At 40.9% G+C, this 16,660-nt stretch overlaps 1 protein-coding gene and 1 pseudogene across 1 annotated transcript; both read right to left on the bottom strand.

The window, feature by feature from the left end:
• Positions 1-5,873: 5,873 nt before the first annotated feature.
• LOC133099889 (ferritin light chain-like) overlaps positions 5,874-16,660 on the bottom strand; it is an 82,928-nt pseudogene continuing 72,141 nt past the window's right edge.
• On the bottom strand, positions 6,131-7,298 carry LOC133099393 (ras-related protein Rab-9A-like). Its single transcript, XM_061203011.1, has one exon. It carries the CDS (start codon positions 7,052-7,054, stop codon positions 6,449-6,451), a length of 606 nt encoding a protein of 201 aa, XP_061058994.1. The 5' UTR covers positions 7,055-7,298; the 3' UTR covers positions 6,131-6,448.

The following is a 16,660-nucleotide window of genomic DNA, read 5'->3' as shown; positions in this document are numbered from 1 at the left end:
CCAATAGCGGGTACAGAAGGCAAAGCATATTTGGAAGGAAATGGGAGGAGTTCAGTTTTGGACAAGAGGAGTTTGAGGTGGAAATTCAGACTTTAGAGTATGGGAGGGAAATGGCTCTGGAGATGTAGAATACAAGATTGTCTGTATTGAATAGAAAACAAAGCAGTAGAATTTCATAAGATTTCAGAGGAAGGAGGGAGGTCTATTCTTTATGGAGAAAGAATGAGAACCAGTGTGAAAACAACTCTGTACTCTGGGGTCAGAGAGACCTGAGTTTGAACCCTAGCTCTGCCACATACTTTTTGTGTGACCTTGGGCAAGCTACTTAACCTCTCTAAGCCTCAGTCTACTCATCTGTAAAATGGGATAGAAAATAGCATTTTCCTTGGAGGAGATGTGAGGATTAAATAAGATGATATATGTAAAATATTTAGAATGGTACCTGGCATATGTTCAATAAAAGCTAGATATTTCAAAGAATTTATTACCACTAATAATGGGAATGATTGTGGACAGACACTTGGGGGCACTGACATTTTTGGGGGGGTGGGGGAAGAGAAGTCAGAGAAGAAGATAGGAAGAAACAATGGAAGATCAATGGATAATGATTTTGTAACATAAGGAGAGAGTTTCACAAGGACTTGGTTTCATAAGGAGAGAGTTTCACTGTTATCAATTGAAATGAGAAGTTAATGTAGATGAGTAAAGAGAAAACACCATTACTTTTTTTTTTTTTTTTGGTTGCTTTGGGTCTTCGTTGCTGCGTGTGGGCTTTCTCTAGCTGCGGCGAGCGGGGGTTACTCCTCGTTGCAGTGCGCGGGCTTCTCATTGTGGTGGCTTCTCTTGTTGAGGAGCACGGGCTCTAGGCATGCGGGCTTCAGTGGTTGTGGCACGCAGGCTCAGTAGTTGTGGCTCGTGGGCTCTAGAGCACAGACTCAGTAGTTGTGGCACAGGGGCTTAGTTGCTCCGTGGCATGGGGGATCTTCCCGGACCAGAGCTTGAACCCATGTCCCCTGCATTGGCAGGCGGATTCTAAACCACTGGGCCACCAGGGAAGCCCAACACCATTAAATTTGGAAGAAGAAAGCATTAGTTTGCTAGGGCTTCTATGACAGTAGTACAAACTAGGTGACTTAAACAACAGAAATGTATAGAATCACAGTTCTGGTGGCTAGAAGGCCAAGATCAAGGTGTTGGCAGGGTTGGTTCCTTCTGAGGGTATGAGAAAGAATCTGTTACATGCCTCTCCCTTAGCTTCTGGTGATTTGCTGGCAATCTTGCCATTCCTTGGCTTGTAGACACAACACCCCAATCTCTGCTTTTGTCATCAGATGGCGTTCTCTCTGTGTGCATGCCTGTGTCCAAATTCCCCCTTTTTATCAGGACACCAGTCATATTAGATTAGGGCCCACCCTACTCCAGGATGACCTCACCTTAACTAATTATATCTACAACAACCCTATTTCCAAATAAGGTCACATACTGAGATACTGGGGGTTAGAACTGCAACATATGAATTTTTCTGGGAGGGTGGGGCACAGTTCCACTTGCCACAGGGAAGGTGGCCTTTGGAAGAACAGTTTCAGCAGAGACCAGATTATACATAGGACAATAGAAGTCAGGAAGTGGAACTCAGTGGTGGAAGGGTAACAGAAGAGCATGGGACAAATTGAAGTAGATTGACCGTGAGGGCAGAGAAAATGTTTATATTGAGGACAAAGCAAAACGGATGTCTGAGCAATAACATGTGTCCATGTCCAAGTCCAGAGGGTGGACTTTTCTGTACCCTCCTGCCTGGCCCCCCACTCTTTTCTTTTGTTTTTGCCTGGATTATATGAAGAATTGGTTTATCTCTCCAGTTGGCTCATGAAAAAAATTGTCACTGAGAGAGAAAGCAAGCAAGCACATGCAAGCAACCCTGATTTATATTATACTACAGAAATATAACGAGGGAAGGAGAAACAAAGTCCTCCTTTGGGTATAAACAGAGCATATGCACTCAGAGAATTTCAGGATTTCTTTTAAAATTCCTTTTATTTCCCCCCAAAGAAGATATGTAGCTTAGAATGAAGAACATTTCCTTTGAGAAAAAGCTTTAAAGATAGTAATAATCTTAATTAAATAGTCTTTCATATTCAGAAGGGAACAAAATTATAAATGTACATGCAATGTTCTCAACTGTATGTTCTTTTTAATGATATTAATATATCCCTAGAGATAACAGTAAAGCTTCTTCTTAATTAGGTAGTATTTTATTAAAGTGAATGAAATTTCATGTTAGTTTGAACATCATTTTCAAGAATTAAATAGTAATCATAGTCTCAGATAAAGTGGGTTTCACTTTCTTCTATGGAAATTATTGGTGCTGGTCAAAAACTAGTTTTAGGATGAAGGAAACAAGGAGCCTCCTTGCTAAATGAAGACAATTCAAATTCCCTGAGATCTTGCCAAGCATCACCATGTTATTGATGATTCTACTTATGCCAAGATAGCTATCTTAAGTAAAAATTAGAATAATTTAAATTTTGTATAAATCTAACTTTTGCAATTGACTGATTGTTTTAATCAAACAAGTCAAAATAATTTACATTTATGGATTCAGCCTTAATTAACCTCTAAGGGCACAGTATGAAGCCGTGGCATGAGGACTCAGGCTGGAAGCAGAAAGACTTGAGTTCAAACCCTGGTTCTAAGATTAAAGAAAAAAGAGAGGAAAAAGTATGTAAAATTGGAAATGATGGAGATTAAAATAACTGTAGGGGCTTCCCTGGTGGCGCAGTGGTTGGGAGTCTGCCTGCTGGTGCGGGGGGCACGGGTTCGAGCCCTGGTCTGGGAGGATCCCACATGCCGCGGAGCGGCTGGGCCCGTGAGCCACGGCTGCTGGGCCTGCGCGTCTGGAGCCTGTGCTCCGCAACAAGAGAGGCCGCGATAGTGAGGGGCCCGCGCACCGCGGTGAAGGGTGGCCCCCGCTTGCCGCAACTGGAGAAGGCCCTCGCACAGAAGCGAAGACCCAACACAGCCAAAAATAAATAAATAAATAAAATATTAAAAAAAATAATAATAATAACTGTACATATAAATCCCCCAAAGGAATAAACTGAAGTGAAAAATATAAATGTACCAATTACCAAACATGATGTTGGAAAAGTGATAAAAAGCTAAGATTTTTTTTTTTTTTTAAGTATTTTGGTCATCATTTTTTTTTAAATTTATTTATTTAATTAATTTATTTTTGGCTGTGTTGGGTCTTCGTTGCTGTGCGCGGGCTTTCTCTAGTTGCGGTGAGTGGGGGCTACTCTTTTGTTGCGGTTCACAAGCTTCTCATTGCGGTGGCTTCTTTTGTTGCAGAGCATGGGCTCTAGGCGCACGGGCTTCAGTAGTTGTGGCTCTCAGGCTCAGTAGCTGTGGCTCGTGGGCTCTAGAGTGCAGGCTCAGTAGTTGTGGTGCACAGGTTTAGTTGCTCTGTGGCATGTGGGATCTTCCCGGACCAGGGCTCGAACCCGTGTCCCCTGCACTGGCAGGTGGATTCTTAACCACCGCACCACCAGGGAAACCCTACAAAGCTAAGATTGAAGAAGGCAACAGGACCAGACAGATTCACAGTCGAGTTTTTTTCCTTATTTTAAAAGAATACATAGTTCAAATGTTTTATAAACTAGTCTAGGTCATAGACAATGATCACGTATGAATGTAGATGCAAAATTTCTAAAATATTAGCAAATAGAGTCTATTAATGTATCTAAGAGTAGTAAAACAAGTACAGTTTATTCCAAGAATGCAAATATAGTTCAGTACTGGAAATCTATCAGCATAATCCATTAATCAACAAGTTAAAGAAAAAGAAATCAACTTATCAATTGAAAAGACATTTGAAAATTTAGCAACTATTCCTAAAAAATACTCTGAGTAAAACAAAGATTATTTACCAGAAATGAACAGCAAATATTATCCTAAATGGTAAAGTAGTAAAACCATTTCAGTTCAAACCAAGAACTAGACAGGAATGCCTACTCTCCCCATTATTATTTAACATTGTCTTGGAGGTTCTTGCAAATATAATAAATAGATAAAATAATCGGTAAAAATACTGGGAAAGAGGAGAAGAACAATCTCTTTTTCTGACCGTATGATTATATACATGGAAAATCCAGGAAGCTGTAGTAAAAAATTTCTTAGAATTAATAAGATAATTTGGCTAGCTGTCTAGCTGCAATTTTTATCTATTATAAAAATAAACAGCTACAAATGGAAATGTTAAAAAAATAAAAACAACAAAGGTATAAAATAAAAAGAAATTTAACAGGAAAGGTATAGGACTTATATGAAGCAAATAATTCATTAGAAGATGTGTGTCTTATAGAGGGACATAAAACAAGATATAAACAAATAGAAATACCATGTTTTTGGATGGGAAGACAATATTAAAATGGCTAATTCTTCCAAAATTAATATATGAATTTAATGCAATTTTTTTTAATGCAATTAGGATTCCAGTGGCTTTGGAGTGAGGAGGATTCAATAAAATAATATTAAAGTTTATATAGAAAAATAAATGCCCAAAGATGGTGCAGAAAAATATGATAAAAAGACTAGTGAGAGAGGATTTATAAGATGTCAGAACATACTATAAATTAAATGTTGTATTGGCATAGGAATAGGTAACTAGATCAATAGAATAAAATAATCTGGAAATAGATCCTGAAATGTATAAGCATCTTCTGTATTAGAAAATTGATAGTTTAGTTCTGTGGGAAAAGGATACATTTTATGATGAATGATCCTGGCAAAGCTGGCTATCCATTTGGAAGAAAAACTTGGACCCCTATCTTATGTATGAAGCAGCACTAAAAGCCCCCAGAATCAAGATGAATGGGAAACCATCCCAATAAACACATTTTGGATAAAAAATAAAATAACATAAAATAAGTAAACTAAATAAATAAATAAATAGTTTTTATATCTATCTTTAATAGATAAAGATAGATGTAAAAACTAAATATAAGATAGACATAAAAACTAAATATAAAAAAAAATTAAACTATAATATCTTGCAAGATATTCTGGGAGACTACATTCCTGGATTTTATGAGAATTGCTAGTGATGAGGAAAGACCCTTTTAAGCAGACGCTTAATCATATTTAACTATATAAAAATTCACTCTTGTATGGCGAAGATATCATGGGCAAAGTCAATAGACAAATGATGAATTTGGAAAAAATAATTGTAATGCAAGTGACAGGTAGAAGATTTGTTATGAAAATATACCAAGAACTCTTACACAAGGTAAGCAAAAGATGAACTATCTAATAAAAAATGGCCCAGTCATATAAATAGGCATTCTGTGGAACAGAAAATTCAGTTGCCAGTAAACATACGAAAAGGTGCTCAAATTCATTAGTAGTTAGAGAAATGCAAATTAAAGTAATAATGAGGTTATTCATTACCTCTACTTGATTGTTAGAAAGAAACAGTAGTGCCAACTACTGGTGGTGGGACGTAGAGAAAAAGGTACTTGCATACTTTGCCAAAGGAAATATGAATTATTTCAGTCCTTTTGGAAAGAGATCTGGCAACTTCTTCTAAAAATAAAAATATATCTTTTCTTCAACCTAGCATTCCCTCTTGAAGACTTTCTTTTATACAAATGAACCCATCCTGATTTGAAAGGATTTCTGTAAGATACTGTGTTTTTTTGTTCTCTCTCTCTCTCTCTTTTCTTGGCTGCAGAAAGCTTTATTTTTCCCATTTGGTCCAAGGCTTGGGAGAGGGCTCCAGGGTGGTTAAAAAGCTGTGAGAAGCTGCAGAGAGGGGCTTCAGGTAGAAGCCCTGACACCAGAGGGGCTCCTCAAAGGCCACTGAGCTCCAGAGGCTCCTAGTCATGATTGAGGGTAAGCCTTTCAAAGACGTACTCGTCCAGCCCAGCCTGGGGACCAGCCAGCCTGCGGAGGTTGGTAAGGTGATCGCTCATATTCTTTTTTTTTTTTTTTTTTGCACTGGATTTTAATCTTTAATATCTAACATTATTGCTTTAGGACATGTTTTCCCTGAACCAGGAACAGAGTGCTAATTACATAAAAATATACACATAGAAAAAGTAGTTCTCCATTTTCCCGGAGAAAAAACAGTAACTCCTAGAATACTCAAGTGTTTTGTTTTAATTATAAAGTCTTGGTCATCTCATTTATTAGCTCTGTGACATACATATTTAAATTAAACATTATTAGACAACCGTTACAACTTATAAAGGTAAGGTGCCATTACTGAGTAAAGAGATTCTCCTGTGAGTGGATGTGCCCCTTCTCCCACCCACTAACAAGGCAGCAATATGGCTAGTTTAATATCATGAGTACATGATCCATCGCTGCAAACACGAATTCTCGTCTCCACCCTGTGCTTATCTGTGCATGTGTGTGAGCTGGTTAGATCGCACGTGCAACCTCTCGAACTTCAACAGCAAGATGAGCTGGGCTTGGGCTTTCGGTGCAGACTGACTGTGTCTGTCTGAATCAAGTGATCCGACCCATCCTCGGTAGCAAGCACTCTTCGAACTGCTTCCTCAAAGGCCGCTGCCACATTCGTGGCATCTTTTGCACTTGTTTCAAAGTAAGGATAGTCGCCGTTGTCCCTGCACCAGGCTTGAGCTTCTTCTGCAGACACCTGCCGCTCGCTGATGTCAACCTTGTTACCCAAAATCACAAAAGGAAAGCTTTCGGGCTCTTTCACATCCGCATAATATATGAATTCTTTCTTCCAGTTACTCAAATTCTGGAAGCTTTGAGAATCATCGACGCTAAAAGTTAGCAGGCAACAGTCAGAACCTCTGTAAAATGGCGTCCTCAGGCTTCTGAACCGCTCTTGACCGGCCGTGTCCCAAATCTGCATGGCAACAAAATGTCCATCCACCTCCAAATCTTTATTTAAAAATTCCACACCTATTGTATGGAAGAGCTGGGCATCAAACTTATTAGTCACATCTCTCTTCATTAGAGAACTCTTCCCAACTCCACCATCTCCAAGGAGAATTACTTTAAAAAGCGATGATTTTCCTGCCATTTTTAATCTCAAGATCTCTGATTTTGGAACCCTTAAAATGAAGGCCTTTTATACTCCAGTTTAGAAGGACTGCCCAAAGGCAATAATCTTCACCCAAGCTAAAACATGACTTTAGCAATCAGCTAAACCCTATAAAGAAAGCTCTAGGGCTGGCGGGAAGATCCACTTGGACACGGACAACAGGGAAAGCGGTTCACCACTGTGCCAGGCTCGTTATAGGAGTGCAGGGAGTTTCTCGCGGCCACACGGAAGCCCGGGAGCTCCGGGCCGGCCCGTCCGGGTGCAGTAAGGAAAGAGAGAGGGTCGAGGACCCGCCGGGCAGCAGACGTCCGCGGCACTGCCTGGGTCCGACTACAGCTGCTCCCGTCCAGCACCGAGGGAACAACATGGCGACGGGGCGGGGCCCGGCGATCGCTCATCTTCTTGACGGCTTTTACGTGCTCATCTAGGAAGTGGCTCTCCAGGAAGTCACAGAGGTGGGGGTCTGCGCGGGCAGAACCCACGGCATGCAGATCCAGAAGGGCCTGGTTCAGGTTCAGGTTCTTCTCCCTGAGAACGACGGCTTCCACAGCGTCCTGGGTTTTACCCCACTCATCTTGCTATGGCTTCTGCCCGTCCTGGAAAAGGGCGTGGCAGCCGCACTGGTTTTGCATTTTCAAGAGACGCTCAGCGGCCTCCTGCTTCTCCTCTGTCAATTCATGGAAAAAGTGGCCCATGCCCTCCAGAGCCACATTGTCGCGGTCAAAATAGAAGCCCAGAGAGAGGTAAGTGTAGAAGGCCCGCAGGGGCATGTTGGCCAGGCGATGGACAGCGGCTTCCACCCCAGGGGAAAAATTCTGCTGAATTTGGGAGCTCATAGTTAACGGGTAATAAGGAGCTAAGCTCAGAAAATGGCGTTAGCTGGTCCCGGAGGCCGAGGATAGCTGAGTGGCTGCTTCCCGAGGCTGCAACTGGAAAAAAGGTTGGAGGGTGGTTGGAGGCTGGAGGAAGGGGCGTTGCTGGGTCTGTTCTGGCCAAACACCGTGGAAGCAAGAGACAGAGCCGGGGGCACTGCCGAGTGCACTGCAAGACTAAGATATTGCTAAGTGAGAAAAACAAGGTGCCAGGATATGTAGATAATATGATTCAATTTTTATAAGAGAAAACTTCCATGGAGGTCCAGTGGTTAAGAATCCGTCTTGCAATGCAGGGGACGCTGGTTCCGTCCCTGGTGGGAGAACTAAGATCCCACATGCCTCGGGTGCAACTACTGAGCCCGTGTGCTCTGGAGCCCGCGTGCCGCAGCGAAAGATCCCGCGTGCCACAACAAAGACCCCATGCACCAAGGGGGGAAGACCCCGATGGGGTGGGGATGGTGGTGTGCTGAATTGGGCGATTGGGATTGACATGTATACACTGATGTGTATAAAATTGATGACTAATAAGAACCTGCAGTATAAACAAACAAACAAACATAAAAAACAACTAATACTAAACTTTCTTTGGGTTATTTGTATGGAAATACATTAATATAAATGTTTCAGACATTCCATGAAATTTCTAAAAATCTTTAAAAAAAAAAGACCCCATGCAGCCAAAAAATAAATAAATAACTATTTAAAAAAGTCAAAAAAAGATAATATGATTCAATTTTTATAAGAGAAACAATGAAAAGCTTCCCCCACTCTGAATATGAATGTGTGAGATTATATAAATATGGAGAAATACATGGACAGATTCATGCTAGGTTATTGACATGAATTTTCTGTGGTATTGCATAGAGAGGGGAAGTTAGTAAACCAAATATAATGTCATCAACAATTTTCTGTGCAGTATATTTACTTTTTCCAATTAAAAATTTTATTTTACTGAAATTATTTGTATGAAGGTCAATTTTTTTTTCAAATATATTTTTCAACAAAGATTCAACTAATGAGCGATTTTTTTCCTACCTAGCTTGACTGGTTATAACTTTTGCTACTGTGAGTTTTCTTTTTGGCCATAACTTTTTGTTTGTTTTTCTTTTTTTTTTGGCCGCACTGCAGGGCTTGTGGGATCTTAGTTCCCCCACCCAAGATGGAACCAGGGCCCCTGGCAGTGAAAGCGCTGAGTCTTTTTTTTTCCTAAATTTATTTATTTATTTATTTTTGTCTGCATTGGGTCTTTGTTGCTGCGCCCGGGCTTTCTCTAATTGCGGTGAGCGGGGGCTACTCTTCATTGTGGTGCATGGGCTTCTCATTGTAGCGGCTTCTCTTGTTGCAGAGCACGGGCTCTAGGCGTACAGGCTTCAGTAGTTGTGGCATGCGGGCTCAGTAGTTGTGGCTCACAGGCTCTAGAGCGCAGCCTCAGTAGTTTTGGCGCACAGGCTTAGTTGCTCTGCGGCATGTGGGATCTTCCCGGACCAGGGCTCGAACCTGTGTCCCCTGCATTAGCAGGTGGATTCTTAACCACTGGGCCGCCAGGGAAGTCCAAGCTCTGAGTCTTAACCGCTGGACTGCCAGGGAATTCCCAAGGCCATTACTTTTCATAAGTACAATTCTCCTGGATCAAATTATCAGATCAAAATTTTGAGTTCAAATTTTACTGGTTTCAGTAATACCTAAAAGATGTGATTCTTTTAGTCATTTAAAAATCAATAATAGATTTTCTTGTTTGAAGCTTTTGCCATTGCAGTTTTTGTTTTAGATAGATTATTTCTGCAAGTAATATTTATTATGAATTGGATGTGTTAGTGACTTTATATTTCTTGGCCCAGAGCACAAAGCAAATACATAGAGCAAGGATGTCAGATCTAAATGCACAATGGGATGAAAATATCTTTGAGGTCGAAAGTTAGGGTCAAAATGCTCTTCTTTGTGCCTGATGTAGACTAAATGCTTGGTAATTACTAATTATTATTACTTGAAAGTGTAAATCAATCCTACTCTATTTAGCCACCCTACTCTCTTCAGGGTTTGTGGTTGAGATTAGGGAGACGACAGTTTGTGCAGAGCCAGGCCAGGGGTCAACAAGGTACCCTTACTAAGTGAGGCAGGCCAAGCAGGAGATGCAGTGGGACCTGGAGGTAAAGCTCCAGGCTAAAGGGACGTTTGCTACTCAGCTCCTGCTAACTGTGGGTCCCGTGTTGCCATATCCTTAGATTTTTTAACAATCTGAAAGTTCACATTTTCAGGTGAAATCTGATATTTAAGCATTGGTGGATAATTTGAATTTTATGAAACATATAATGGGCCAACATTATGTAGTTTCAGTGAAACACGTCTGCAGGATGCATACTACTTTTTTTTTTTTAACATCTTCATTGGAGTATAATTGCTTTACAATGTTGTGTTAGTTTCTGCTGTATAACAAAGTGAATCAGCTATATGTATACATATATCCCCCTATCCCCTCCCTCTTGAGCCTCCCTCCCACCCTCCCTATCCCACCCCTCTAGGTGGTCACAAAGCACCGAGGTGATCTCCCCGTGCTATGCATACTAGTTTTTGACTTAAGTGTGGCTCAGCCCAGGGCTGTCCTCATGTTCCCAGTGTTGGAAAATGTGATCTATTAGGAAAATGTCATCCTCTGTCTGCAAAGTCCCTCCTGCCAAGGAAATTTGGCTGTAACCCCAGGGTCAGATAAGTCAGGTGTGACCTTGGTCCAGATCTGAAGGATAGAGATGAAGGGAAGTGTGCTGGGGAGGGATTTGTCTAGTTGCACCCCGTAGACTCCCCCATGTATTTCAGGGCACCCCCTTGAAATAGTAGCATGGGATGTTGGCTGTCCAGCAGCAGGTGGCAGCATTAGAACAAAGATTGGCTATGTTAGAACCCATGATATTCTCAATTCCTTCCTTATTTGTATATGAATATACAGATCAATTTTAGAGGGAAGAAAATTATTTGCCATACGCTTTCAATTTAAAAAAAGATTTAAGCCCCTACTATATGCCGGCCTCTGGGCTGTGCATTTTCTCAACAGTCATCTTGTTTAAGCCTCACAGCCTGTCATGCAGGCAATTATTTCTCCTGTTTTAAAGATGGGGAAATTGAGTTTTAGAAGGCTAAAGGAATCTGCCCAGGGCAGAGTTGGGTCTGGAACTAGATCTTTGACTCTTTTCATGAAATCACACCTGTCACTACCAGCCTTGTAGTCGTGTTGCTGTCTCAAATCTGTTGACGTTTTGCCTGATTGATGCTCTTAAGAAACTTGGACTGTGTTCTGGGACAGAGAAAGCCAGCGTGGCAGAGTACATTTGCCCTAGATGCCAGCTAGGTGGTTATGCCCCAGAGCTGGTGATTGAGAGAAGGTGGATGCTATTATGGAGAAACACCACATTTATGGTCTGGAGGATGGATGTAGAAATTTGATGTGTTTCTCCTTTTTTTAAGTAAAAATTCCTGTGACCAGAACAGATTACCTTTTCCCTTTCTTCTTCTTGTTCAAAACATTGGCATAGAAAATACGTTATCTAAGAAGTTTAATATTTCTTGTGATAAATGCGAGGGGCTGGCCATCATTCCAGCCATTTGGTAATTAAAGTTGGAGGATGTTTGCATGACAGACCTACCCTCGGCTATTTCGTACAGTGTCAGACTGTGTTTGATTAAAAAAGATCAATCTCCTGATTTTGTATAAATGACTTAAGTCTGTTAAAGAATTTGCTAAATAAATTAGATCAACTAGCAAATTTCAGATTTTTTTCTGGCTTAAGGCAGTGTTGGGTAGAGAACAGATTCAGTACTGTTCCCCTCTTCCTGTGTGACCTTGTGCAAGTAACTCATTCTTCATTGATAAAGCAGGGGATGGATTGAATGACATCACAGGCTTCTTCCTGCTCTGCAGTCTATCACTTTCTGGAGTCCCCATGGATCTGTATGCGAACATATCTAAGCCCCCTTCCATGCAAAGGAGCTGCAGAGGTGGGCACAGGGATTAGATAAGCCCTTCCACCTTCACAGGAATGATCCCAAGTCACTGGCTAGTTAGGAACCAATGAAAAAGAACACTATTATATGGCATTTAAAGAGCATGAACTTGAAATCAGACAGTTCTGATCCAGATTCTGGCTCCACTGGTTAATCTTGAGCAAAATCTGAATCTCTCTTTTCTTAGAAGATAGCTAAAGATTTGCTGTGAGTTTTATTTCTTTTTTATTTTTTTATAATTTTTATTGGAGTATAGTATAGTATAGTTACAATGTTTGTTTCAGGTGTACAGCAAAGTGAAACAATTATACGTATACATATATCCACTCTTTTTTTAGATTCTTTTCCCATATAGATCATTACAGAGTATTGAGTAGAGCTCCCTGTGCTATACAGTAAGCCCTTATTAGTTATCTATTTTATATATAGTAGTGTGTATATATCAATCCCAATCTCCCAATTTATCCCTTCCCCCCTTCCCCCCTGGTAGCCATAAGTTTGTTTTCTATATCTGTGACTCTATTTCTGTTTTTTAAAAAATTTATTTATTTATTTATTTATTTATTTATTTATTTATTTATTTATTTATGGCTGCATTGGTTCTTCGTTGCTGCACGCCGGCTTTTCTCTAGTTGTGGTGAGCGGGGGCTACTCTTCATTGTGGTGTGTGGGCTTCTCACTGAGGTGGCTTCTCTTGTTGCAGAGCACAGGCTCTAGGCACGTGGGCTCAGTAGTTGTGGCACACCGGCTCAGTAGTTGTGGCTGGTGGGCTCTTGAGTGCAGGCTCAGTAGTTGTGGCTCACAGGCTCAGTTGCTCCGTGGCATGTGGGATCTTCCCGGACCAGGGCTCAAACCCATGTCCCCTGCACTGGCAGGCAGATTCGCAACCACTGTGCCACCAGGGAAGTCCTCTATTTCTGTTTTGAAAATAAGTTCATTTGTACCATTTTTTTTTTTTAGATTCCACATGTAAGTGATATCATATGATATTTGTCTTTCTCTGTCTGACTTACTTCACTCAGTATGACAATCTCTAGGTCCATCCATGTTGCTGCAAATGGCATTATTTAATTCTTTTTTATGGCTGAGTAATATTCCATATGTACCACATCTTCTTTACTCACTCCTCTGTTGATGGATATTTAGGTTGCTTCCATGTCTTGGCTATTGTAAATAGTGCTGCAATGAACATTGGGGGGCATGTATCTTTTTGAATTATGGTCTTCTCCAGATATATGTCCAGAAGTGGGATTGCTGGATCATGTGATAGTTCTATATTTAGTTTTTTAAGGAACCTCCATACTGTTCTCCATAATGGTTGTACCAATTTACATTCCCACCAACAGTTTAGGCGGGTTCCCTTTTATCCACACCCTGTCCAGCATTTGCTGTTTGTAGACTTTTTTTTAGATCTTTTTAAAAAAAATTTATGTATTGTATTATTTATTTTAGTTTTGGCTGTGTTGGGTCTTCATTGCTGCACGTGGGCTTTTTCTCTCGTTGCGGAGAGCAGGGGTTACTCTTCATTGCGGTGCATGGGCTTCTCATTGTGGTGGCTTCTTTTGTTGTGGAGCACGGGCTCTAGGCTTGCGGGCTTCAGTAACTGTGGCACACGGACTCAGTAGTTGTGGCTCGCGGGCTCCAAAGTGCAGGCTCAGTAGTTGTGGCGCACGGGCTTAGTTGCTCCACAGCATGTGGGATCTTCCTGGACCAGGGCTCAAACTCGTGTCCCCTGTATTGGCAGGTGGATTCTTAACCACTGCGCCACCAGGGAAGCCCTGTAGACTTTTTGATGATGACCATTCTGGCTGGTGTGAGGTGATACCTCATTGTACTTTTGATTTGCATTTCTCTAATAATGAGTGATGTTGAGCATCTTTTCATGTGCTTTTTGGCCATCTGAATGTCTTCTTTGGAGAAATGTCTATTTAGATCTTCCACCCATTTTTTGATTGGATTGTTTGTTTTTTTGATATTGAGCTGCATGAGCTGTTTGTATTGCTGTGGGTTTTAAATGAGTCAGAGTTTATAATGTGACATGGCAGTCACCCAATAAATGACAACTATTTTCACTAGTCATTGTTGTAGGTTAAATTATATCACCTGAAAATTCATATGTTGAAATACTAGCTCTCAGGACTTCAGAATGTGACCTTATTTGGTGATACAGTCTTTTAGAGGTAATCAAGTTAAAATTGAGGTCACTAAGGTGGACCCTAATCCAATATGATTGGTATCCTTATAAAAAGGGAGAATTTAGACACAGAGACATACATAGAGGAGAGATGATATACATAGACACATCTGTGCCTGGGAGAGAGACCTGGAACTGATCCTTCCCTCACAGCCCTCAGAAGAAACAAACCCTGCTGACACCTTGATCTTGGACTTCCAGCCTCCAGAAATAAGAGCCAATAAATTTCTGCTCTTTAAGCCACTCAGTCTGTGGTGCTTCGTTAAGCAGCTCTAGCAGACTAATACAGTTATTTTCACTCAAATTGCCATTCTACTGCCATATTCCCCCGTGCTGAATGCACCTTGCCTCACACTTATATAAGGCCAAATCTTTTTGTTGTGGCTTTATGTTCACTGCCGCAGCTGCTCCAAAGTGGTCAGCCAGTCTTTGCGATGATATTGAAATAGTTCACATTTATTGGTACTTTTTAAGTACTTTGTATGAATTCCATCACCTAAACCCTCACAACAACTCTCTGAGAAAGATATTATTTCCACCATTTTGCACACCGGAAATTGAGGCATAGATATGTTTAGTAACTTATCCCAAGGTCACACATCTATAAAGTCGTAGAGCCAGGATTTGGATGGACAAGACACTCTGACCCCAGAGTCCTTGCCCTTAAATTTTATGTGTGCCCTTAACCACCATGCAGTGAAGCTTGAAGATGACAAGGCTTGAAATAAGTCTGAACAGCCACCTTTCATCAGCAGGACCCCTGGAAGAAGGACACCACAGAGAGCTCTGTGTCCTCAGCATCAGCCTCTGAGTATCTCTCTCATCACATCATTGGAACATGCTAGACACACTGGTGCCCACTGCCTGTAGATCACCAAACTGCTAAGGGGTTCCACTGGCCAGAGCCCAGGGCTGTTGCTCTCATTTTAGGCCCTGGACCCTTCATCTTTCAGGCTTCCCCAAAGCTGCCATTGATGAACTTTTTGGACTTTTGCCCAAGGATCTGATGTAGAAAACTGCTACAGAGAGGCAGAATGACATAGCGGTTAAGAGTGCAGGCTCTGGTGTCAAATGCCTGGGTTTGGACAGTGGCTCTGTTAATTACAGCCTGGGTAAACTTAGGTGATTCATTTAGCCTCAGATCTTCACCTATAAAATGGGGATGACAGTAGTACTTATCTCGCGGGGTTTTTGTGGTGAGGATTATTAACACATGCACACATCTTAGACCAACACAAACTGAGCACTTAACACATCTTGGCTATTATTATACAATATCAATAGAATGGGATGTAATTCCCATTGTAACTGGGAATATACATATACATATAATTGTAACTGCCTAGGAGTGCATCTATTCCAGAAAAAGGACTGATTACATCTAGTCTATAGTAATACATTTATAAAATATACATATACATATAATTGTAACTGCCTAGAAGTGCATCTATTCCAGAAAAAGGACTGATTATATCTAGTCTATAGTAATACATTTATAAAATATACATATACATATAATTGTAACTGCCTAGGAGTGCATCTATTCCAGAAAAAGGACTGATTATATCTAGTCTATAGTAATACATTTATAAAATATACATATACATATAATTGTAACTGCCTAGAAGTGCATCTATTCCAGAAAAAGGACTGATTATATCTAGTCTATAGTAATACATTTATAAAATATACATATACATATAATTGTAACTGCCTAGGAGTGCATCTATTCCAGAAAAAGGACTGATTATATCTAGTCTATAGTAATACATTTATAAAATATACATATACATATAATTGTAACTGCCTAGAAGTGCATCTATTCCAGAAAAAGGACTGATTATATCTAGTCTATAGTAATACATTTATAAAATATACATATACATATAATTGTAACTGCCTAGGAGTGCATCTATTCCAGAAAAAGGACTGATTATATCTAGTCTATAGTAATACATTTATAAAATTTCAATAACCTGAAATCCATATTGCAATAGAAATACAGAGCTTGATGTGTATGTAACTTATTTTAGGAATTTTGCAATTTGGTAGAAAATGTGCATGGCACATAATACATATTTGTTTAATGAATAAATGAAATGTGAGGTGAGGCCTTGGCATTGCAGGAGGGAGGGGAGCACAGAGGGATGTCTGGGCTGAGGGATGCCTGGGCAGCTGTGATAAAAGGCAGAGTAGTCAGTTGTCCACATCCTCAGTTCTAGAGATGAGGTGAATTCCGATCCATCCAAGACAGCAGGTAGAGGAGTGGGCATCTCAGGAATCTCAGCGTGACCATTGGTGGTGAAGATGCTGGCGCTAAGGCTGGGCTGACAGGAAGCAGGGCTGGGAGGAGCAAGGAGAAGAAGGAGGAGCCGTGGCCAGCTGGCTTCCCTTCCAAGTGGGGACTGAAGAGAAAGCCAGGGACCAGAACAGAAGCTTGTTAGACAGATAGAAAGACTGGTCTGTGGGAACTGGAGATGGCTCTGGCTCTGTGCTCGCTTAAGGAGGCCCCATCACTCATAG

The sequence above is a fragment of the Eubalaena glacialis genome, chromosome 10 (genome assembly GCF_028564815.1).
Source record: "Eubalaena glacialis isolate mEubGla1 chromosome 10, mEubGla1.1.hap2.+ XY, whole genome shotgun sequence".
In the NCBI taxonomy this organism is placed as follows: Eukaryota; Metazoa; Chordata; class Mammalia; order Artiodactyla; family Balaenidae; genus Eubalaena; species Eubalaena glacialis.
This window is presented reverse-complemented; position numbering and strand designations above follow the sequence as displayed.

What these genes read in the sequence shown, in the direction of transcription:
- LOC133099393 (XM_061203011.1), bottom strand. Translation starts at nt 7,054, where the DNA reads ATGGCAGGAAAATCATCGCTTTTTAAAGTAATTCTCCTTGGAGATGGT.